Below are 25,793 nucleotides of genomic sequence, written 5' to 3'. Positions count from 1 at the left end.
CCGACTAAAAACGACAAAAAATCTGGAATATCTACAAGTGCAAAATAATTTTAAAACTATTAATTTGAGATCAAATGTATAAAAAGACAAAGATAGAAAAAAAAATATACATACAACAATTTTTCAACAAGATCATTTTATTTATATATAAATAATAATATATTTAGACACTATAAGCAGAGAGCTCAAAGGACGAAAGAAAACTGAAGCAGACTAGACCTTTGGCCCTACAAAATTGTTCTTATAGGAATTAAAATTGCAAGCTCTGCCAACAATTGGAATTGCCCAGTAGAACTAACAGAGGATATAGAGCTTTCATAATCTCTGGTAGCAGTAGATGACATTAATTTTAATTTTTTGCAGACTAGCAGAGTAGAGTAGAGCAGAGTAGCAGAGCAGAGTAAATTTCACAATTGTCTGTTGCTTGAGCAACATGCATATCTTATCGTCAATTTTTTCTATATTTGATTTCTTTTAGTTTGGTAAATTAAAGTAAAAGAAAAAAGCGAATGTTAGTTTTTTTTAATTTAACTGTTTAAGTCCTGCTTTTATAGTTCATTCAAACGCCTTTCAAATAAAGATTTCAAAGGTGAGACTTTCAGTTGGACATTATAAACTACAAATGTATTTAGGTGTTATATATTTCTTGGATAGTTCATGATTTATATTTTGAAAATATTGCATGTTTGAAGGTTACACACATACATCTAAGTGTCATTGGTGCATCTAAGACGCAGTTTTTTTTCATTAGAATTTTTGAAAGATCGAAGTCAAACCCGATCAGACGTACAGATAGTAAATTTTGGATATACTTAGATAGAAGACAATTTACAAATGTCTTTAAATATGTTTAAACATGTTTTGTAAATATTTTTAATGTTTAAATATATTCAAACATATCTGTAAATATGTTTGTGTAAAAATGTTTAATATGTGTAAATATGTAGAAATATGTTTAAACATTAAATGTTTAAATATATAGGTAAGTTTTAAATAACGAATTACTTACAGGTATCTGCAAAAATTCTTCTAGAGGAGTAACCTTGTAGAATTTTCTAGAAGGGGGGTAGGGGCAGGGGCTTGAAAAACAAGTTTTACCAAAAAAGTACTATATTTTTTCAACAGATTATAAAATTCTGTACTTCTAGGTATTCGTCAAGGGGGCTGCCCCCATTCGATGTCCCGTGGACACCCTTTTATCATTATCCCCCAAAGGTTATAATTATGTATTTTTATGGAATATTTTGATTGAGGTTGAGGGAGAGGTGCCATTGTAGGGGAGGGCTCATACATATTTAGATATCTTTAGTCAAACCAATGATTTCGCCTTATTATTAAACTTATTGTGCCCTGATATTCTCGTAAGTTGTATTCCAAAATCCGGTCTTTAGAATGCCGGAACAATAGCCAACATTTCCTTCAATTAAACGAAGCCATAAAGCCAGAAGCCATGGAAACCGGGATTTTTCTTTGGGTGGAGGGGTATAAATTCGGGGGGCACAACATTGAAAAAGAACTAAAAAATAGACAAATTTTACGAAACGTATAAGAACAATCAAAGCAATAATGTGATTTTGGGGAGGAATAGGTTCAAACACCTCCTACCTGCATACTTGGGTGGGGAAAACAGGTGTACTATGACCTATCAAAAAATGCAGTTGCTTATCAAAAGATTCCTTATCGTTAGTTGAAAACACAGAGAGAACTTTGGACTTCCGCCAGAGTTCTACCACCCGTATTCTTAAAAAAAAGTCTTCGAGGTGCACTTGCATCTCAACTGAAATATTGGTCAATTAATGCGGGTGTAGCAGTTACCATCCTTTCCTATAAGATGTATTTTCTTTTATAGGAAATATATCAAAATATTGTTTGAGTGATTCCTCTTTTTTCTGTTTTATTATTGTTGCTACTCCCTCTTTTTTTTAATTTGGTAAGGTTAATGTGCATGAATAATATTCAATCGGTTGCTTTTTCGATGATTTTCTCTGCTTCAGTGTGACTTTTTGTCATATTGACTTTCGTTTATGTTAATAACATTGTTTTGAATTTTTATCTTTCTAACAATGATATATGACATGCGATACGATATGCTTTCTACAGTTTATGAAAGCAACCATTCCTATATGAGGATGAGACGACGCAAAGGAAGGTCCAATCGCCGAATTATGCGTAAGAAGAACGATTTTTCACCAACTCGGAAAGCTGTTGAGCTAGAGGTCTTTTTCACTGACTAGCGAGATTCTTGAAACAAGATTTATGATAAGCAATGGAATAAAGTAGCTTGTAAACCTGGATAATGCAATTGCACTGTGTAACTGCAAGATTCATAAGCTCACAATGCAACCAACCCACAAACCAGCAAAATCAACAATCGAAATCCACAATTCTTTTTCAAGCCAAGTGGTTAAATTCATCTATAGCCCAGTTTTTGTCCCAATGAAGTGTGTTTCTTGTTACTCTTTCCATTACTCCTTGTTGCTTCTTCCTTTGCTTGTTACTCCTTCCATTACTGCTTGTTGCTTTTTCATTTGCTTGTTACTCCTTCCATTACTCCTTGTTGCTTCTTCATCTGCTTGTTACTCCTTCCATTACTCCTTGTTGCTTCTTCCTTTGCTTGTTGCTCCTTTCTTTGCTTGTTACTCCTTTCTTTGCTTGTTACTCCTTCCATTACTCCTAGTTGCTTCTTCCTTTGCTTGTTACTCCTTCCATTACTGCTTGTTACTTCTTCGTTTGCTTGTTACTCCTTCCACTACTGCTTGCTGCTTCTTCCTTTGCTTGTTACTCCTTCCGTTACTGCTTGTTGCTTCTTCATTTGCTTGTTACTCCTTGTTGCTTCTTCCTTTGCTTGTTACTCCTTCCATTACTCCTTGTTGCTTCTTTCTTTGGTTGTTACTCCTTGTTGTTTCTTCTTTTACTTGTTACTCCTTCCACTACTCCTTGTTGCTTCTTCCTTTGCTTGTAACTCCTTGTTGCTTCTTCATCTGCTTGTTACTCCTTCCATTACTGCTTGTTGCTTCTTCCTTTGCTTGTTACTCCTTCCATTACTGCTTGTTGCTTCTTCATTTGCTTGTTACTCCTTCCATTACTCCTTGTTGCTTCTCCCTTTGCTTGTTACTCCTTCCATTACTCCTCGTTGCTTCTTTCTTTGGTTGTTACTCCTTCCATTACTCCTTGTTGCTTTTTCCTTTGCTTGTTACTCCTTGTTGATTTTTCCTTTGCTTGTTACTCCTTCCATTACTCCTTGTTGCTTCTTCCTTTGCCTGTTAGTCCTTCCAACTATTGGATAGAAGTGCTGCGCGACTACTGCGTGCACACCTCGTATAATGAAAAAATCAAATTGTCCAAAAGACGATAAAAAATGATCTGATGGCGCAACTTCTTAGATAAAATACCAAATAATTACACATGACTCAGAATTTTTTTTTTTATACGTAGATCAGAGATATACGAGATATTACGAGGTGTGTTTTTCTTATTTCGCCATGTAAGTATAAGAGATAAAAATTCTCCGTTGTCACCGGACAAAGCAGGATGAAAAATTGCATCAGAAGTATATAAAAGTCATTTTCGGTAAAAATCGATTATACGAGGTGAGCATGCAGCACCCGCGTGCAGCATTTTATGGCCACCGTGCCCCTGTAGTATCTCTATTTGGCTGCACAGGGCCTGGGGCTCGATTCCAGCTATTGCAGAGTCAACCGGAAAGGGGACGTCAAATTCCCTAATGGTTTTACTTCCTACAGCGAATTTAACGAAATGAAACTAAATTTGTTTTGGGAAAAAGATGAAAAAAATATCTTTTTTTCACCATGTGAAGCCCGGTCGCTAATATTCTGAATAAACTAAATAGCGAGCGCACTTTCTCTATGTCAATATGAGGGATTGAGATGATGAAACAATACATTTAAACACAAATAAAAAAGCTTATTTACAACAACAACAAAAAATACTAAATAAAAACCAACAACACTACTTTCAACAATTGCATAGCATTGCTGTCTCACAACAGTTCTGGAGATCACTTTTATCTTTAATTCTAGTTCAAACTGACAACTTATAAGAGTTGCACTGACAACTTATAAGAGTGGAAAGTGGCGCTAATGATAAAAAACACTAACGCTATCTAGCATTCTATTGGCATCTAGAGCGCTAGATGCCAATCTATTGGCATTTACTATTAATCTATTATTATTAGTAATAGATTAATTAAAATATTATATTATTAAAAATCATAATTAAAATTATAAATAATAATAAGATGCCTTATTATTGATCTATAAGGCATCTATTGGCGTTTTCCATGCTTTATGATCGTTTTACTTTCAGAAACTGAGATGAGAAACTTTTTACTGCACTAACTTTACCAACCACACCAGTCAAATTAATATATCCTTATTATTACACTGAAAAAAAATACCAGGTGCCAAACACTAGATGACACTGATGATATTTTCATCGACACTAGCGCCAGTTACCCATACTCTTTGCTCTAGTTTAGATTTTGTCTAATCAAGATTAGCACTGAATTTGAGCAAATTTTAGTTAAACTGGAAAATCTTTGCTTCAAATTTACTAGCCAACCCATGGTATGTACGTCAACAAGAACGGCCTCTTGGCAAACCCCCCCCCCCCCACCCACACAATCATAAAATTTACGATTAATTCCAAAATTACCTATATCTATTAAATAATAAACTCTTTATTTGGAAATTCTGATTAGCCCTCCTCCAGAAAATCAAACACGAGTCTGGTCGTAAGAATTAATGAAAAAAGTCCAACTTCGGTTCTTTATTACTAATAAAAAGGGGGAGGGCTTGTATATTTTCACTACTGTAATCTGCCATTTTAGGAATACGTATACAGAAGAAAAGTTTAGCCGGGTATGGGTATTTATTCGAATGAAGTTGCTCGTTTATTCTAAAACCAGAATTTTGGCAACCAGCCAAATTTCTGTAACACTGCCATGAGGAGGGGTACACGTTCTTTTAAAGGGTATGACTATACCCTTTAGATGGTATATACCCTTTTCAAGGGTATGACTATACCCTAAGCTAAATTCCCAAGTCATTCTTCCCTTTTTACGCATTTTTTTTCCTTCGGAAGTCGAGGAGAGATAAGTTCCCCTCAACTAAATTCATGGACAAAGACATGGACATGAGAAAACTCTAATGGATTTATATATTTAAGAATATAAATGAAGTATATTGATAATAGTTCATTGTAGGCCTTTCTTACACTTGCAATTTTTCTCTCTAAGTTTCAAACACTCTCCTTGGATCAAGGTCGTAGCCAGGATTTTAGTTGGGGGGGGGGGGTACTAAACAATTTTAAAAACCCATCGAAAATTTGTTTATACATTTTTGTTACGTTTTAAAGAGTCAGATTTTTTTTGGGGGGGGGGAGGGGTTCAAACCCCCTATACCCCCCCCCCTAGATACGACCTTGACTTGGATATTGTTACAAAACCAGACTAAAAAAATTCATGATTTACTCGGGTTTCGTGACAATATTTAACCTAAATGCACGAGATGTTAGAAAAGGAAACAACTGCAAGCATCAATAAGCTTCAATAAATTCTTAAACATTCTTCTCCTAATAATTATAAGTTAATTAATCAATTAAAAAGCAAATAAAGATACGAATACATGATAACACCAATTAGGCATAAAATTGAAATCACTAAAAATTCAACAATAAAACAAGCCACAAAGGCTCATAAACTTCGGTTTTAATATTGCTATAAGACATATGAAATCGGGAAAACAGGAATTCAAGCCTAATTTTCTAATTATTTAATCAATATTTAATTAATTATGTTAATTAACTAATAATAAATTCCACTTCTTAATTATTATTCACATAGCTAATTATTATTAATCATTAAATAATTAACATAATTAATTGATTAATTAACATAATCAATTATTCCACTTCTTCTCAATGAAAAAGCGTCAACATATATTCAAATGAAAGAAATGACCTACAAAAAATTTATTCCTTTGGACAGGCAGTTTTCTCTGCTGCACCTAAAAAGAAAAAAAAATTAATCAGTCAACAAAATATAAGTTCCTCAAAAGTAAAGCAATCAAACAGTTCGTGGAAACAAATTAAAAGTAAGGAGCAACACGGATTAATAGCAACCGAAACTCTAAAAACGGAATTTGGATATCAATAAATATATCAAAAGTACAAACCAAATATAAAAGATTCATTAAGCTTATGGTTACCCTGAGAAAATTTGCGTGATTTTCGAAAAAGGGGAAAACATCCCCTAAAAGACAAAAAATCTGAATGGAAATCGCACCATCAGATTCAGCGTACCTGAGAACCCTACTTTAGATGTTCCAAGCTCCTTTCTGCAAAAATGTGGAATTTTGTATTTTTTGTCATTTTTCTTCCTGGGGTGATCGTATCGAACCAATGGTCCTAGAACATCGGGAGAGGGTTCATTTGAGCAAAAAATTAAAAGTTCTTGTGTCCTTTTTAACTGACCGAAAAGATTGGCGGGTAACTAGCCCCCCTTCTATGCTCCTTTTTCCCAAAATCGCCCGATCAAAATTTTGAGATAGCCATTTTGTTCAGTATAGTTGAAAAGTCCGAAAACTATGCCTTTGGAGATAAAATGACTCCCCCCATCCCCTCGGGATAGGTCTTTAAGTTATAAAATACGCCCATTGATTACGAATAGTATTTTTTATTGGGGAGTGGGAAGTATACAGACATTTTTCGGAGGGGGATTTTGTGATTGGGGTGAGTTTCCTATACAATATTGTTTTATTTGTCTTATTTCTCTTTGCCTACTCAATTTTGCATGTGGAGATGTTCCGGGAAAATTGTACGGAGGAAATTTTCAGCGCGTCTGGATTTCCGAAAAATAATTTCCACGGAATGGAGGATTTCCGGAGTGATCGGAAAACGATTAGTACTTAGTTTTTTTTCAAATGAAAGTATGAGAGGGGAATTTTTCAGGCGGAATCTTCTGAAAAAAAATGAACAGAGGGGAGGGGGGGGATTTTCAGCGAGGATGTAATTTTTCATAAAAATTCCACGAGGGGGGGGGGTATTTCACGCGAGTTTTTCACTGTTTATTAGACAGTAAAAAACAACGAGAAAAAACTCTGAATATTTCTCGGGGTATATCTGCTGATGAGGGTCACTGTATATGTGATCTAAATATTCAGAGTTTTTTGTTATTGTTTATTCACTGTCTAATAAAAGGATTTATGCCTATTTGAACTGTTATTTGAGGTCATGGAAAGGGAGTATGGTCTTTGAAAATACCTATGCAACCATGGGAGGTATAACTAAGGTATTGCTCGGGTATACTTCCCATGTCTACTGATCCCTCATTTTGTTGTTCTTCTTCTTTGGATTAATATTGAAAAACTTTTACATAATCTCATCACCGGAATCAAATTCTGAGCCTAGCAGTGTGTTAATAAAGCTGAGTTCCGTATTACCAAGCTGAGATCAAACCAGCTGCGCCACTAGAGGTACCTTATTTTGATCTTTCTTTTTTCAAGCAATTCAGTGATGTGGAGACATCATTTTATGTGCAGTGATTTCAATGGAACGTAGCAAAGAGGGGACTATGTTCCCTTTATTTTTTGTCCCCTCTCCCTATATTTTGAAAAAAACCTTTTTGGGGTACTTTTCGCTTAGAAATGTCTTGTTTTGTATCTTCCTGGAAAATATTGGAAAATAAAAATTTGCCCCACCTTTAGAAATTGAAAAATACATTTCGCTCCCCTTTCCTAAATTTCCGTGAATTGACGCCACTGTTTATGTGTTAATATTTAATTTGTCAACCTATGTACGATCGTGTAAAAATAGTGTGCTGAACAAATCTGCTAGTCAGAAAAAGAAAACCATGGAAGAGAAGAAATTTCCACAAATGTATTTTTTATGGTTGCTAAACTCCAAAACTGCTCCTCCCCCACCCCCTAATACATATTCCTGCATGCTTGAATGACTCAACCCATCCATTTTTCCTGGTTTAGGCAGGCAGGCGGGAGCATGTACATACGGAGGGAGGGGGGCAGTTTTGGAAGTGGTCCAAATTAAAAAAAAAGTACAAAACGCCGACACATTAAAAAAAAGATATTATGGGATAAATAAAAAAATCATAAAATACAGGGGGAAAAGAGCTATGACCCTGAAGCTCAGCCTTCCTGTGCATATGCCTATGCTATTGAATAACAAAGGTTTCTACCCTGATTCCAAGAAGACTGGCAAGTACAAAGATAAGAGAAAATGTCGAAGAATGTGTTGGAAGGGAGTATGGTCTTGTTTGCCAAAACGGCAAAAACGGACAGTCTACATAAAAAATACAGGATAATGTGAAGAAAAGGGAAAAAGTTGTAAGATTCGGGTTCAGCCCTAAGCCTTTCTATCCTAATTGCGTGCCTGTTTTTCACCGATGCGTGATCTTGTGTGCTGGAGTTCTTACTCAAGCTACCTGTTAGTACAAGCTTAGTACAACTTATTTCAGCTTAGTACAGTCAAACCTGTTGAAAAAAGCCAAGTGTCATGAATGACATAAGTTTTTCTTGATTTTAACATCACACTTGTAATTCAGAAAGAAAATAAAATCGGTAAGACTCGGACTTTAAAAACTTCTGCAAGCACTAATGTGTTCCCAACTTTTCTGTATTAATACTATTTATTTGTTTCTTGTACCAGATTCCTGTTATAGATTAAAATACTGCAGTTACAACCTTCCATCTTTCCTAGTTTCAAAAACTTATGCCTTAACTCTTGAATCTGATTGGCCAATCCCAAGTTTTATGTTTGAATCTCGAAAAATATTTGACTCGACAAATTACGAATAAAGCTCACAGTTAGCGCTATAGTCGTGTGTAACTTGAAAAGCAAGTGTCTGTCTATCTCTCTTGCGGCCCCGTCGTTGCTGAACTTTTGAAAATTTCATTAAAAATATTTTTCAAGCAAAAATTAAAGCATTTTTAATTAAAAATTAAAAATGCACTGCATCGGATGCATCATATTTAAAGCTATTATTGAAGATGATGAAAAGATGGCGAATAAATGTGTTCAAATTTAAATCATAAATAACAAAGATTACCTTTTAAAAACAGTGGAACTCATAGCCCAAAATAACCTCCAATTGTGGACGCCAAAATTATTCCAAGAATCGCAAGACATATCATTATCATGATCTTCTTCTGCAAAAGAAACAGCGACCATTAGTAAAGCAAATGCAATTTGATTGAACTAGAGTTTGAATATTAAGCCAAAAGATTAAAGTTTTTAAAGGGATTTGATACCTTAAGATCATTTTGCGAGCGTCATTGTCGGATGGCCATCTCAAAGACAAAGGGCTCGTCAAAGACAAACCTACCAACGACAACTATTGAATATCCATGGTTTGACTATGAAATTTGATTGAAAACACAGTAAACTTTTACCACCCGTATGTCTGTAAGGTTTTCAATCAAAACGGGTAGCACCACAAGGAACTCTCAAAGGTACCAAATTCCTCAAATCATATTTATATATAATACATGAATGTCATTAATTAAATTTATCATTAATATAATACCGCCCAATCAATTCTAGATAATTATGCCACACATAATAAAAAAGTTTATATACATTGATCCGAGTCGAGACCTCGATATAAGAGTCGAGTTGATGAGTCTAGATTGGTTGATTCTTTAAGATATCAAATCCCCTTAAAGAATCTGAATTTTGAGAAACACATACAAGACAAACATCAATGAAAAAAAATTCTTAATTTAATTCGTGCGCATTGTTCTACTTCAAAAAACAAATTTAGCCTATGTGATTTAAAGTAGTTAATATTCAACGGCACCCTCGCAGAGCTTCAGCGATCATCTCTAAAGATACATATATCTTTTTAAAAAATGGTTACTTAATACTTTTTTTTAATTGCATTTGAGATCGTCGCCTGTAATTGAACTTTGTCTCATATTTTGAAATGCTCTAAAATATTCCAAATCGTTTTGTCAAAGTGTCGTTTTTTATGTCAAGTGATACAGTACTAGGCTGTATTAATGCAACAGCCGAATTTATACTTTTATGCCAAATTTTTTTAATGCCGAATTTAACTATTAATTAATACCGAATTTATACTTTTCCTGGAACACAAGAACAGGAGTGAGAGGTATAGGCTCTCATACTTAGGCAGATATGCAAAAAGTGTATTTTTCTTTGACGGGCGGATTGTAAAATACAAAAAAATGTTAAGTTAAAATAAAGAAAACCCAAGACTGTATACAATTTTTTACAGATTTTATAAACTGCTTTATGTGATTTCTGAGCAACATTAGATGGCTTTGGTTGATCTCCTTCCAGAAGAAAAACATGAGTTCCCTCTCTTATACTGATTTGGTATATTTTCATGATCAGAAATCCAGCAAACTAATTAAAACAAATCATAAAAATAAAAAAAAGTATACACAGGGGATCGTCTAAATATGAATAAGCCATATACAATTTCATAAAAAATGACTATATCGTGGGACGTATTGTCCGAGCACCACTATTTGGAGGTGTGTTTTATACTTCATGAAAAAATAGTGTAGGAAACACTCTAATCCTGATTTAGTATATAGTCAGTATAAGAAAGCCATAAATATACTTAAAACAGTTAATACAAAAAAATAACACGCAACAAAGTTGATAGTCTCAATATGAATAAGACAAATCGACTATCAAAAAAATTGAAGAGCTCGGTTTAAGTACGGTATGAGAAACAAGAGATGGCTATTTTTGATCTAATTACATAAGAAAAAAAGTGGTTCAATCTCTTCTAATGATTTTTTCTCTTTTATATATCATAAATCCAGACAACTAATTAAAACAAAGCATAAAAATAAATAACAGTATACCCAGGGGATCGTCTACATATGAAGAAGACATATACAATTTCATAAAAATTTTATATACATTGTTACGTAATGTATGAGCAACACTATATGTCGTTGTTTGTTCTTCTTCCAGAAGAAAAACGCGAGTTCCCTCCCTTATCAGTTTTTTGTGTGTTTTCTCTTGTAGATACCAACGAAGTAAAATGAAGCAGAGAAATAAAAGTATATAAAAGAAGTAAAGGTCTATACCTAAAAGTATACATAGGAGGAATTCCAGAACACCAAAAATAGATTAATCACATAACAAATTTAAAACTATATACAATTTTATACAGCTTTTACAACCCGCTTAATGTGATTTCTCAGTTTGATGTGATTTCATGTGATTTCTTGTGAGTTTTTTTCAGTGGCGGTTCTGGCCTCTCTTGCACCCGGGGCAAAATATTGATTAGCCCCCCCCCCCTGTCTCCCCAAAAATTTTTGGCAAAATTCTAACAAAATTTTCATTTTTTGACGAAATTTTGCCAACTGCGCCCTCTACTTTATTTTAATAAAAAACTAAATTAGAAAAAATATACAAATGATTATAACCATTAGATTATTTATTTGAAATTTTGCATCCCTAAAATTTCTGCACTCGGGGCAAGAGCCCTCTTTGTCTCCCCCCTAAAACTGCTTCTGTTTTTTTCAGAAATTATTTAACCAAAAAACTGTGCAATTGTATTTAATTTCAAATGAAATTTCAAAACTCAATACTCTTTTGAATACAGTATTTATTCTAGAACTCTAAACGTCTACAAATAAATGTTTTATTGCATACAAGAGTAAAAAGTTCGCGCTCTCGTGGCAACTCTGTCGGTATTCTACAGGCATATACTTCCCCTTTCTATTGAAGAAATTTAGGTGTAATCCCTGGAATCTGCGAGAGCTGAGATGACGACAAAAACTCGCCATGACCACTTTCATCTAGAGATAGGGACCTCCTGGACGAACAATTTCAATCGTAGTATCCTTCCAACTGAAGCACATAATAAATTCACACACTGCTTTACTAAGTAATTCTTCATTTGAATGGCCTTCATAAATGGCCTTTGAGGTATCTTCTGATAGAAAAAGCTGGTATTTAGATTGTGTTAAATCAATTAAAATCAGACCCTGTCAAAGGTCTTTTAATGTTATTACGTGAAGAGTTTAATGAATTGTTTCATTTGCTAATATGGTGGGAGTGCGTCGACTTCTCACATTTAAATGAATACTCCCAAAGTATACTTCTATTTGGTTTACATTCAGAAAGTTCGAACTTATTTGTGGTTAAGAGCCCAAAATTTCGGTATCTTCTCCATTGTTAGAAATACTTGCGCTTTGGCTTGTTTTTTAATTAAACTATACAAATAAGATTTAATTTGTATTCCTTTTGTCTTTATTTATACTAATCCTATCGTAGGTATTATTTCTAGTATATCTGATATAACATCTGGAGATATCACAGAATAGCCTACATTACGGACCAACATAATGTTATACGGCAATTTTCCAAATTTAACACCAATAATAGTTTATGGGTTGCGAGTTTCTTTATTTATTTTATATTTTTTGTACAATCTTTGTGTTTTTTTTTATGTTATTTTCTATTGTGTGATAATGAATGACAAGCGGAAATATTTGAAATTTTTATTTAGTGCGGGCCCACAAGCGTCAAGGTGATATGCCTTGATCAATTCCGTTTCAAGAAATAATTGACCATAGTATACGATATATGTACCGTAGCATTAGCATAGGCACAAGTTTTTCTCAACGATCACCATAGTAGAGATGCCTCAGGAGGTCGTGTCACCAAACCATATATGGGCATAGAACCACGTGGTTTATGGTTTTAGTCAGAGAGAATGGAAAAACAGGAGCTTTGTCACATTTATGTCTGTTTTCATTGATGGTTATGTGTGTTGGTCGATTTATTTTATGTTTTTCATGGATGGTTATGTATGATTTATGGTTTTTTTCAGTGAGAATGAAAAAACAGTATTTTTCTCACTTGAAAAACAGGAATTTTGTCACTTTTATGGATGTTTTTATGGTTTTTGTCAGTGAGAATGAAAAAACAGGAACTTTCTCACATTTATGGCTGTTTTATGGTTTTTGTCAGTGAGAATAGAAAAACAGGAACTTTCTCACTTTCATGGATTATTGAGTCATTAATCAAATTGTTCCCGGGCAAGGTTAATTAATGTCTGACAGATGACGTTAAGTTAATTAATGTCATTGATGTATTTCCAAAGAGAATGTTTCCGAGGCAAAGTTTAGATCACACATGACAGATGATGTCATGATTGATTGATTTACGAAAGGGGTCTTAATTTGTTGTTTCTAAAGAGAATCGTTTCCGAGCGAATGTTTTGATCTTAGCGCGCGAAAAGGTTTCTTTGTAATTTCAATTGTGAAAGCACAGGGATGCCAAAAACAAAAGGAACTAACTGAAATTACGTTTAGGGATTATTTGGGCGAAACCGTTTTAGCCATTATAGGGAATTATTTCGGAAAAACAGTTAGAGACATTTTAAAAGATGATTTTAAAGATGATTTTAGAAGAGGATTTGAGGGTGAAACTCTGTGGTTGTTATAATACACCAGTTGTATTTTAACAGTGTCGTGAGGTTCTCTACCACAACCCCAAAGGCTACTCCTACCCCACCCCAAACCCGAAGGAAGCCCCCGGTCCACAAAGGTCCCCCGGGCTCCCAAAGAGTCCCCGGCGCCCCAAAGGCTCCTGAGCCTCCATTTTAATACTTTTTTAAGGCTTTATTATATCTTTTCAGAACAAATTATTATTATAGGGAATTATTTCGGCGAAACGGTTAGAGACATTTTAAAAGATGATTTAAAAGATGATTTTAGAAGAGAATTTGAGGGTAAAACTCTGTGGTCGTTATAATACACAAGTTGTATTTTAACAGTGTCGTGAGTTCCTCTACCCCAACCCCAAAGGCTCCTCAAACCCCATCCCAACCCCAAAGGAAGCCCCCCGGTCCCCAAAGGTCCACCGGGCTCCCAAAAGACCACCCGGATCCCAAAGGGCCCCCCGGACCCCCAAAGGCCCTCCACCGGTCCCCAAAGGCCCCCCAGACCCCCAAAGGCCCTCCCCAGACCACCAAAGGCCCTCCCCGGGTCCCCCAAAGGCCCTCCCCCAGTCCCCAAAGGTCCACAGGGCTCCCAAAGGGCCCCCCGGCCCAAAAGGCCCCCCCACACCCCCAAAGGACCCCCGCGCCCCCAAGGCCCCCGAGCCCCCATTTTTAATACTTTTTTATGGCTTTATTATATCTTTTCAGAACAAGATATTTTCTTAATTTCCCTTCTAAACCCATTTTACAAGTTGAAGTACCCATCCTTTTCACCCACAACTTTACTATACAGCTTTTTGAATGCTCCAACACCAAGCAATACTTTTCAATGGCGTTTCAGAACAATTTCTTTTCTTAATGTCCCTCCTAAACCCATTTTACAAATTGAAGTACCCATCCGTTTCACCCACAACTTTACTTTACAGCTTTTTGAATGCTCCAACACCAAGCAATACTTTTCAAAGGGCATTTCAGAACAAGTTCTTTTCATAATGTCCATCCTAAACCCATTTTACAAGTTGAAGTCCCCATCCTTTTCACCCACAACTTTACTTTACAGCTTTTTGGATACCTCAACACCAAGAAATACCTTTCAAAAGGACATTTCAGAGCAAGTTATTTTCTCAGTGACCGTCCTAAACCCATTTTCCAACTTGAAGTACCCATCCGTTTCACCCACAACTTTACTTTACAGCTTTTTGGATACCTCAACACCAAGAAATACCTTTTAAAAAGACATGTCAGAGCAAGTTCCTTTCTTAATGTACCTTCTAAATCCATTTTACAAGTTAAAGTACCCATCCTTTTCACCAACAACATTACTCTGTAGCTTTTTGGTTACCTCAACACCAAGAAAAACATTTCAAAATAGATATCAGAGAAAGTTCCGCTCATAATGTCCCTTCGAAACCCATTTTCAAACTGGAAGTACCCTTCCGTTTCACCCACAACTTTACTTTACAGCTTCTTGGATACCTCACCACCAAGAAATACTTTTCAAAAGGCATTTCAGAGCAAGTTCCTTTCTTAATACCTCTTCTAAACCCATTTTACAAGTTGAAGCATCAATCCTTTTCACCCCCCCCCCAACTTTACTTTACACCTTTTTGGATGCCTCAACACCATGAAATACCTTTTAAAAGGCATTTCAGAGCAAGTTCCTTTATTAATACCTCTTCTAAACCCATTTACGAGTTGAAGCATCCATCTTTTTCACCCACAACTTTACATTACAGCTTTTTGGATACCTCAAAACCAAGAAATACCTTTCAAAAGGCATTTCAGAGCAAGTTCCTTTCTTAATGTCCCTTCTAAACCCATTTTCCAAGTTGAAGCATTCATCCTTTTCACCCACAACTTTACTTTACAGCTTTTTTGGTTACCTCACCACCAAGCAATACTTTTCAAAAGACATTTCAGAGCAAGTTACTTTCTTAATGCCCCTTCTAAACCCATTGTCAAACTTGAAGTACCCATCCGTTTCACCCACAACTCTACTTTACAGCTTTTTGGATATCTCAACACCAAGAAATACCTTTTAAAAAGACATTTCAGAGCAATTTCCTTTCCTAATGTCCCTTCTAAACCCATTTTCTAACTTGAAGTACCCATCCTTTTCACCCACAACTTTACTTTGCAGCTTTTTGGATATCTCAACACCAAGAAATACTTTTCAAAAGGAATTTCAGAGCAAGTTCCTATCTTAATGAACCTTATAATCCCATTTTAAAAATAGAAGAAACCCTCATATTCACCCACAACTTTACTTTAAAGCTTTTTGGATACCTCAACACCAAGAAATACTTTTCAAAAGACATTTCAGATCAAGTTCCTTTCTTAATACCTCTTCTAAACCCATTTTACAACTTGAAGAATAAATCTTTTTCACCCCCCCAACGTTACTTTACACATTTTTGTATGCCTCAACACCAAGATATACCTTTTAAAAGGCATTTCAGAGCAATTTTTCTTAATGCCCCTTCTAAACTCATTTTACAAGTTGAAGCATCCATCCTTTTCTCCCAAAACTTTACTTTACAACTTTTTGGATATTTCAACACAAAGAAATACTTTCAAACAACATTTCAGAGCAGGTTACTTCTTTATTATCCTTCTAAACCCATTTTAAAAGTTGAAGTACTTATATTTTTCACACAAAACTATACTTTACAGCTTTTTTGATACCTCAACATCAAGAACTACTATTCAAAGACAATTTCAGACCAATTTACTTTCTTAATGTCTCTTCTAAACCCATTTTACAAGTTGAAGTATTTATCTTTTTTCATCCAAAACTATACTTTACAGCTTTTAGGATACCTCAACATCAAGAAATACTTTCCAAAGACCATTTCAGATCAAGTTACTTTCTTAATGTCCCTCCTAAACCCATTTTACAAGTTTAAGTACTTAACTTTTTCATCCCAAAACAAAACATTAAAGATTTTAGGATAACTCAACAACAATAAATACTTTTAAAATAGCTTTTAAGTGCAGTCTAATTTCTTATTTTCCCTACAAAACACATTATACAATTTGAAGTTCTTATATTTTTCTCCCTAAACTATACTTTACAGCTTTTTAGAATACCTCAACACAAAGAAATACTTTTCAAAGACCATTTCAGAGCAAGTTACTTTCTTAATACCTCTTCTAAACCCATTTTACAAGTTGAAGCATCAATCGTTTTCACCCCCCCCCCAACTTTACTTTACACCTTTTTGGATGCCTCAACACCATGAAATACCTTTTAAAAGGCATTTCAGAGCAAGTTCCTTTATTAATACCTCTTCTAAACCCATTTACGAGTTGAAGCAGGTTAGGTTGTTAGGTTAGGTTAAGTAAGGCTAGGTTAGCCTACGTACGCGCGCGTACGTAGGCTAACCTAGCCTAACCTAACCTAACCTAACCTAACTTAATCTAGTCTATCCTAACCTAACCATTCACCTAACTGTTTGCCTGTCTTTCACCTAACCTAACCTAAGTGAAGCGTACGTGGGATATCATAACCTAATATAATCTAGCCTAAACTAAGTATTTCTTGGGGTTGAGATATCCAAAAAGCTTTAATGTAGAGTTTTGTGTAAGGAAGATAGAAGAGTCAACGTGGAAAATTGGTAAGTGAGGGAATATAAATAAAGTAACGTACTTTTAACAGGTATATGAAAAGTATGAATAGTCTTTGATGAATCCAAAAATATGTAGTGAATAGTGTTGTGTGAAAAAGACAAGAATAACATGTTTGAATAAGGCTTTAGGAGGACATTAAGAAAGTAAATTGCTCTGAATTGGTCTTTGAAAAGTATTTCTTGGTGTTGAGGTATCCTAAAAGCTGTAAAGTATAGTTTTGTGTGAAAAAGATAGTACTTCAACTTGTAAAATGGGTTTAGGAGGAACATTAAGAAAGTAACTTGCACTGAAAAGGTCATTGAAAAGTATTTCTTGGTGTTGAGGTAACCTAAAAGCTGTAAAGTATAGTTCTGGGTGAAAAAGATAAGTACTTCAACTTGTAAAAAGGGTTTAGGAGGGACATTAAGAAAGTAACTTGCTCTGAAATGGTCTTTGAAAAGTATTTCTTGGTGTTGAGGTATCCTAAAAGCTGTAAAGTATAGTTTTGGGTGAAAAAGATAAGTACTTTAACTTGTAAAATGGGTATAGGAGGGACAATAATAAAGTAACTTTCTCTGAAATGGTCTTTGAAAAGTATTTCTTGGTTTTGGGGTATCCTAAAAGCTGTAAAGTATAGTTTTGGGTGAAAAAGATAAGTACTTCAACTTGTAAAATGGGTTTAGGAGGGACAATAAGAAAGTAACTTGTTATGAAATAGTCTTTGGAAAGTATTTCTTGATGTTGAGGTATGTTAAAAGCTGTAAAGTATAGTTTTGGGTGAAAAAGATAAGTACTTCAACTTGTAAAATGGGTTTAGGAGGGACATTAAGAAATTAACTTGCTCTGAAATGGTCTTTGAAAAGTATTTCTTGGTGTTGAGGTATCCTAAAAGCTGTAAAGTATAGTTTTGGGTGAAAAAGATAAGTACTTCAACTTGTAAAATGGGTTTAGAAGGATCATTAAGAAGTAACTTGCTCTGATATGTCTTTTGAAAGTATTTCTTGGTGTTGAGGTATCCAAACAGCTGTAATGTAAAGCTTTGAGTGAAAAATATGGATATTTTAACTTGTGACAAGAGTTTAGGAGGGAAATTATGAAAAGATATCTCTGAAATGACTTTTTAAAGGTATTTCATGGTGTTGAGTCATCCAAAAAGGTGTAAAGTAAAGTTGGGGGGTGAAAAGGATTGATGCTTCAACTTGTAAAATGGGTTTAGAAGAGGTATTAAGAAAGGAACTTGCTCTGAAATACTTTTGAAATGTATTCCTTGGTGTTGAGGTATCCAACAATCTGTAAAGTAAAGTTTTTGGTGAAAAGAAAGGATACTTCAAGTTGGAAAATGGGTTTAGAAGGGACATTAAGAAAGGAACTTGCTCTGAAATGTCTTTTGAAAAGTATTTCTTCGTGTTGAGGTATCCAAAAAGCTGTAAAGTAAAGTTGTGGGTGAAAAGAATGGGTACTTCAAGTTAGAAAATGGGTTTAGAATGGACATTAAGAAAGGAACTTGCTCTGGAATGTATTTTTTAAATGTATTTCTTGGTGTTGAGATATCCAAAAAGCTGTAAAGTAAAATTGGGTGATTAAATGGATGGGTACTTCAAGTTGGACAATGGGTTTAGAAGGGACATTAAGAAAGGAACTTGCTCTGAAATGTCTTTTGAAAAGTATTGCTTGGTTTTGAGGTAACCAAAAAGCTGTAATGTAAAGTTGTGGGTGAAAAGGATGGGTACTTCAAGTTGGAAAATGGGTTTAGAAGGGACATTAAGAAAGGAACTTGCTCTGAAATGTTTTTTAAAATTTATTTCTTGGTGTTGAGGTATCCTAAAGGCTGTCAGGTTCGGTTGAGGGTGATAAAGTTGGGTACTTCAACTTGTACCATGGGTTTAGGGGGTATATTAAGAAAATAAATTGCTATGAAATGCCTTTTGAAAGGTATTTCTTGGTGTTGAGGTATACAAAAAGCTTCAGATGAAAGGGGTTGCTGAGAAAGATAGGTACTTTAAGCTGGAACAAGGGTTTAAAAGATACATTAAGAAAGGAAATTGCTCTGAAATGCCTTTTGAATGGTATTTCTTGGTGTTGAGGTATCCAAAACGTTTTATAGTAAAGTTGTGGGTGAAAAGGATGGGTACTTCAAGTTGTAAACTGGGTTTAGAATGGTCTTTAAGTAAGTAACTTGCTCTGAAATGCCTTTTGAAATGTATTTCTAGGTATTGAGGTATCAAAAAAGCTGTAAAGTAAAGTTGTGTGTGAAAAGGAGGTATTCTTCAACTTTTAAAATGTTTTTAGAAGAGACATTAAGAAAATAACTTGTTCTGAAATGTCTTTTGAACGGTATTTCTTGGTGTTGAAGTATGCAAAAAACTGTAATGCACAGTTGTTGGTGTGAGGGATGGGTACTTTAACTTGGAAAATGGGTTTAGAATGGTTTTTCAGAAGGTAACTTGCTATGAAATGCGTTTTGAAAAGTATTTCTTGGTGTTGGCACATTCAAAAAGCTGTAAAGTAAAGTTTTGGGTGAAAAGGATTGGTACTTCAAGGTGGTAAATGGGTTTAGAAGGGACATTAAGAAAGTAACTTACTCTGAAATGGTCTTTGAAAAGTATTTCTTGGTGTTGGGGTATCCTAAAAGCTGTAAAGTATAGTTTTGGGTGAAAAAGATAAGTACTTCAACTTTTAAAATGGGTTTAGGAGGGACAATATGAAAGTAACTTTTTCTGAAATGGGCTTTGAAAAGTATTTCTTGATGTTTAGGTATCCTAAAAGCTGCAGAGTATAGTTTTGGATGAAAAAGATAAGTACTTCAACTTGCAAAATGGGTTTAGGAGGGACATTAAGAAAGTAACTTGCTCTGAACGGGTCTTTGAAAAGTATTTCTTGGTGTTGAGGTATCCTAAAAGCTGTATAGTATAGTTGTGGGTGAAAAAAATAAGTACTTAAACTTGTAAAATGGGTTTAGGAGGGAACAATAAGAAAGTAACTTGCTCTGGAATGGTCTTTGAAAAGTATTTCTTGATGTTGAGGTATCCTAAAAGCTGTACAGTATTGTTTTGTATTAAAAAGATTCAACTTGTAAAAAGGGTTTAGGAGTGACATTAAGAAAGTAACTTGCTCTGAAATGGTCTTTGAAAAGTATTTCTTGGTGTTGAGGTATGCAAAAAGCTGTAAAGTATAGTTTTGGGTGAAAAAGATAAGTACTTCAACTTGTAAAATGGGTTTAGAAGGGACATTAAGAAAGGAAATTGCTCTGAAATGTCTTTTTAAAAGGTATTTCTTGGTGTTGAGGTATCCAAAAAGCTGTAAAGTAAAGTTGTGTTGAAAAAGATAAGTACTTCAACTTGTAAAATTGGTTTAGGAAGGGACATTAAGAAAGGAACTTGCTCTGAAATGTCTTTTGAAAAGTATTTCTTGGTGTTGAGGTATCAAAAAGCTGTAATGTAAAGTTGTGTTGAAAAACAAAAGTAACTTGTAAAATGGGTTTAGAAGGGACATTGAGAAAAATAGTTGCTCTGAAATGCCTTTGAAAAGTATTGCTTGGTTTTGAGGTATCCAAAAAGCTGTAAAGTAAAGTTGTGGTGAAAAGTATTGGTGCTTCAAGTTGGAAAATAGGTTTAGAAGGGACATTAAGAAAGGAACTTGCTCTGAAATGCCCTTTGAAAAGTATTTCTTGGTGTTGAGGTATCCAAAAAGCTGTAATGTAAAGTTTTGGGTGAAAAGGATGGGTACTTCAACTTGTAAAATAGGTTTAGAAGGGTCATTAAGAAAGGAACTTGCTCAGAAATGACTTTTGAAAAGTATTTCTTGGTGTTGAGGTATCCAAAAAGCTGTAATGTAAAGATGTGGGTGAAAAGGATGGATGCTTCAACTTGTAAATGAGTTTAGGAGGGACATTAAGAAAAAATTGCTCTGAAATGCCTTTTGAAAGGTATTTCATGGTGTTGAGGCATCCAAAACTGGTGTAAAGTAAAGTTGGGGGGTGAAAAGGATGGGTACTTCAAATTGGAAAATGGATTTAGAAGGGACATTAAGAAAGGAACTTGCTCTGAAATGCCTTTTGAAAGGTATTTCTTGGTGTTGAGGTATCCAAAAAGCTGTAATGTAAAGTTGTGGGTGAAAAGGATGGATGCTTCAACTCGTAAATGGGTTTAGAAGAGGTATTAATAAAGGAACTTGCTCTGAAATGCCTTTTAAAAGGTATTTCATGGTGTTGAGGCATCCAAAAAGGTGTAAAGTAAAGTTGGGGGGGTGAAAATGAATTATGCTTCAACTTGGAAAATTGGTTTATAAGAGGTATTAAGAAAGAACCTTGATCTGAAATGTATTTTGAAAAGTATTTCTTGGTGTTGAGGTATCCAAAAAGCTGTAAAGTAACGTTGTTGGTGAAAAAGATGGGTACTTCAAGTTGGAAAATGGGCTTAGAAGTGACATTAAGAAATGAACTTGCTCTGAAATGCCTTTTGAAAAGTATTTATTGGTGTTGAGTTTAACAAAAAGCTGTAAAGTAAAGTTGTGGGTGAAACGAATGGGTATTCCAAGTTGGAAAATGTGTTTAGAAGGGAAATTAAGAAAGGAACTTGCTCTGAAATGTCTTTTTAAAATTTATTTCTTGGTGTTGAGGTATCCAAAAGGCTGTCAGGTTAGTTTGTGGGTGAAACGGATGGGTACTTCAAGTTGGAAAATGGGTTTAGGACGGTCACTGAGAAAATAACTTGCTCTGAAATGCCTTTTGAAAGGTATTTCTTGGTGTTGAGGTATCCAAAAAAGCTGTAAAGTAAAGTTGTGGGTGAAAAGGATGGGGACTTCAACTTGTAAAATGGGGTTAGGATGGACATTATGAAAAGAACTTGTTCTGAAATGCCCTTTGAAAAGTATTGCTTGGTGTTGGAGCATTCAAAAAGCTGTAAAGTAAAGTTGTGGGTGTAACGGATGGGTACTTCAATTTGTAAAATGGGTTTAGGAGGGACATTAAGAAAAGAAATTGTTCTGAAACGCCATTGAAAAGTATTGCTTGGTGTTGGAGCATTCAAAAAGCTGTATAGTAAAGTTGTGGGTGAAAAGGATGGGTACTTCAACTTGTAAAATGGGTTTAGAAGGGACATTAAGAAAATAACTTGTTCTGAAAAGATATAATAAAGCCATAAAAAAGTATTAAAAATGGGGGCTCCGGGGCCTTTGGGGCTCCGGGGTCCTTTGGGGGTCTGGGGGGGCCCTTTAGGGCCGGGTGGCCCTTTGGGTGCCCTGTGGACCTTTGGGGAGTGGGGGAGGGCTTTTGGGGGGCCCGGGGAGGGCCTTTGGTGGTCTGGGGAGGGCCTTTGGGGGTCTGGGGGGCCTTTGGGGACCGGGGGAGGGCCTTTGGGGGTCCGGGGGGCCCTTTGGTATCCTGGTGGTCTTTTGGGTGCCGGGTGGGCCTTTGGGGACCGGGGGGGCTTCGTGGGGGGTGGGGGTGGGTTATGTAGCGCCTTTGGGGTTGGGGTAGAGGACTTCACGAAACTGTTAAAATACAACTTGTGTATTATAACGACCACAGAGTTTTACCCTCAAATTCTCTTCTAAAATCATCTTTTAAATCATCTTTTAAAATGTCTCTAACCTTTTCGCCGAAATAATTCCCTATAATAATAATTTGTTCTGAAAAGATATAATAAAGCCTTAAAAAAGTATTAAAATGGAGGCTCAGGAGCCTTTGGGGCACCGGGGACCCTTTGGGAGCCCGGGGGACCTTTGGGGACCGGGGGGCTTCCTTCGGGGTTGGGGTGGGGTATGAGGAGCCTTTGGGGTTGTGGTAGAGGACCTCACGACACTGTTAAAATACAACTTGTGTATTATAACGACCACAGAGTTTTACCCTCAAATTCTCTTCTAAAATCATCTTTTAAATCATCTTTTAAAATGTCTCTAACTGTTTCGCCGAAATAATTCCCTATAATGGCTAAAATGGTTTCGCCCAAATAATCCCTAAACGTAATTTCAGTGAGTTCCTTTGTTTTTGGCATCCCTGTGCTTTCACATTTGAAATTACAAAGAAACTTTTTCGCGCGCTAAGATCAAAACATTCGCTCGGAAACGATTCTCTTTAGAAACAACAAATTAATTCCCCTTTCGTAAATCAATCAATCATGACATCATCTGTCATGTGTGATCTAAACTTTGCCTCGGAAACATTCTCTTTGGAAATACATCAATGACATTAAGTAACTTGACGTCATCTGTCAGACATTAATTAACCTTGCCCGGGAACAATTTGATTAATGACTCAATAATCCATGAAAGTGAGAAAGTTACTGTTTTTTCATTCTCACTGAAAAAATCCATAAAAAAGACATAAAGGTGAGAAAGTTCCTGTTTTTTCATTCTCACTGACAAAAATCATAAAAACATCCATCAAAGTGAGAAAAATCCTGTTTTTTCAAGTGAGAAAAATACTGTTTTTTTCATTCTCACTGACAAAAACCGTAAATCATCCATAACTATCCATGAAAAACATCAAATAAATCGACCAACACACATAACCATCCAAGAAAACAGACATAAATGTGACAAAGTTCCTGTTTTTTCATTCTCACTGACAAAAACCATAAACCACGTGGTTCTATGCCCATATATGGTTTGGTGACACGACCTCCTGAGGCATCTCTACTCACCATCTTAATTAAAAGTTTTACCGGGTACTATTTCTTCACTTCATTTTAATTATAAATACAAGGGGAAATATCAAATCCTTGAAATTAGGAGGAACAGGCCCCCCATCCAGTGACGTCAATTAGTGAGGGGGCTGCCCAAGACCCCCCTAGATTTCTAAATATACCTTTTTTTTGGTATTTTCGTTAAAAATGGCTTTTTTTTTATATTTTCATAGAAGAAACTGAAAGAAAATTGCCGCCTAGACTCCGAAAAATACATTTTTGCCCCTCTATATTTCCGTGAATTGACGCTACTGCCCCCCCCCCCGTCTTAAATATATGTCTGCTACTGTGTTTGTGAAGTATCTTGCAAAGGCCCGTAGAATGTAGATTACACAGAAAAGTTGAATAACTGGATTGTGAGGGATCATCCGTCATATGATCATACATCAGTGTATTTCAAAAGCCCTAGGGCAATGTACATAAAAATAAATATAGGCAAAACATAGACAATGCCAACAAAGCAAATTACAAATGGATTTTGCTAGCTAAATTGACTAAGTATTATTCATTTTAGCAGTGCACAACTGCATTTCTCATTCATTTTCAATTCAACTTTAGTACTAGTTGTACATGGATAACAGTGGCGTCAATTGGAGGGGGAAGAAGGGAATTACCTCCCCAAGACCAATCCCTCAAGATTTACAAAAATGCCATTTTTAGGTATTTTCATTGAAAAATGGCCTTTTTTGAAATTATCACAGAAAAAACAAAAATTTGCCCCCTGCCCTAGATTTGAAAAAAATCATTTTTGACACCCCCATAATTTCTGTTATTTGAGACCACTTATGGATAAACTATCTTAATTAGGCCTAACTATTTATTAACTCGAAGCGTTTATTCTTTAGTTTCCATTATTTCTGTATTTGTTGTTATACTTAGAATTTACAATCAAGTCCTCATTTTCATTAGGAAAGTTTGCTCTTAGTCTTAGAAATGCGGTAACTTAATTTAGGAGAAACCCATTCAACGGGTAACCTAATTAACGGGAAAACTTTACAACAGACACTCTCTTTCGCTATTCAAGTCACAGTGGATGGAATAGAGATAATGTAAATCGTGATAATTCACTTGTGAGAAAGAGATAATTCCATTACATTTGCAAAAGCTTGTACAAGTACATAGGGTGAAATTAAAGAAATGAGGCCTGCAATTTCACAATTTGTAAATAAGAGTTTTCAGTTGGATTTTATTCTAACAATTAATAATATGAAAAGCATACTGATTTTATTTGAAATACCAAGGACATTAAAACTAAAATGTTTCTCGCCCCCTAGCTCGATCTGTGGTCTATTCATACCTGACAATCGGGATTTCCGACGATTTACCATTTCATTGTTACAAGACTATTAAAATTTTCTTGTGCGTAAATTCACTCCTTTATTGCCGCACTTGAATCGGGAAAAGAAACAAGCGGAAAATTTTCTTGCTTAAAAAAAGAGTAACCAAACAGTTGTAACACCCAACTTATATGCAGCTGAGACTAACCAAACGGGTGTAATATCCAATTTATATGCAGCTGAGACTAACCAAACGGTTGTAACACCCAATTTATATGCAGCTGAGACTACCCAAACGGCTGTAACACCCAATTTATATGCAGCTGAGACTAACCAAACGGTTGTAATACCCAATTTATATGCAGCTGAGACTAACCAAACGGTTGTATCACCCAATTTATATGCAGCTGAGACTAACCAACGGTTATAACATCCAATTTATATGCAGCTGAGACTAACCAAACGGTTGTAACACCCAATTTATATGCAGCTGAGACTAACCAAACGGTTGTAACACACAATTTATATGCAGCTGAGACTAACCAAACGGTTGTAACACCCAATTTATATAGAGCTGAGACTAATCAAACGGTTGTAACACCCAATTTATATGCAGCTGAGACTAACCAAACGGGTGTAATACCCAATTTATATGCAGCTGAGACTAACCAAAAGGTTGTAAAACCCAAGTTATATGCAGCTGAGACTAACCAAACGGTTGTAACACCCAATTTATATACAGCTGAGACTAATCAAACG

The 25,793-nt window shown here is 35.3% G+C and overlaps 1 protein-coding gene across 1 annotated transcript in view; it reads right to left on the bottom strand.

The window, feature by feature from the left end:
• The window catches only part of Syx1A (Syntaxin 1A), a 218,129-nt gene continuing 192,336 nt past the window's right edge, over positions 1 to 25,793 (bottom strand). Inside the window, exons 8-9 of the mRNA XM_089095302.1 lie at positions 9,083 to 9,182; positions 1 to 6,026 (exon numbers count right to left, since the gene is read on the bottom strand). Coding sequence (XP_088951428.1) covers positions 9,102 to 9,182 — 81 coding nt within the window. The 3' untranslated portion in view covers positions 1 to 6,026; positions 9,083 to 9,101. The remainder of the gene's footprint in view (positions 6,027 to 9,082; positions 9,183 to 25,793) is intronic.

Source organism: Artemia sp. Qi Xiang Cuo, chromosome 10 (genome assembly GCF_049724085.1).
Source record: "Artemia sp. Qi Xiang Cuo chromosome 10, ASM4972408v1, whole genome shotgun sequence".
Taxonomy (NCBI): Eukaryota; Metazoa; Arthropoda; class Branchiopoda; order Anostraca; family Artemiidae; genus Artemia; species Artemia sp. Qi Xiang Cuo.
The sequence above is the reverse complement of the archived record's forward strand: the minus strand, read 5'-3'. Positions and strand labels throughout refer to the sequence as shown.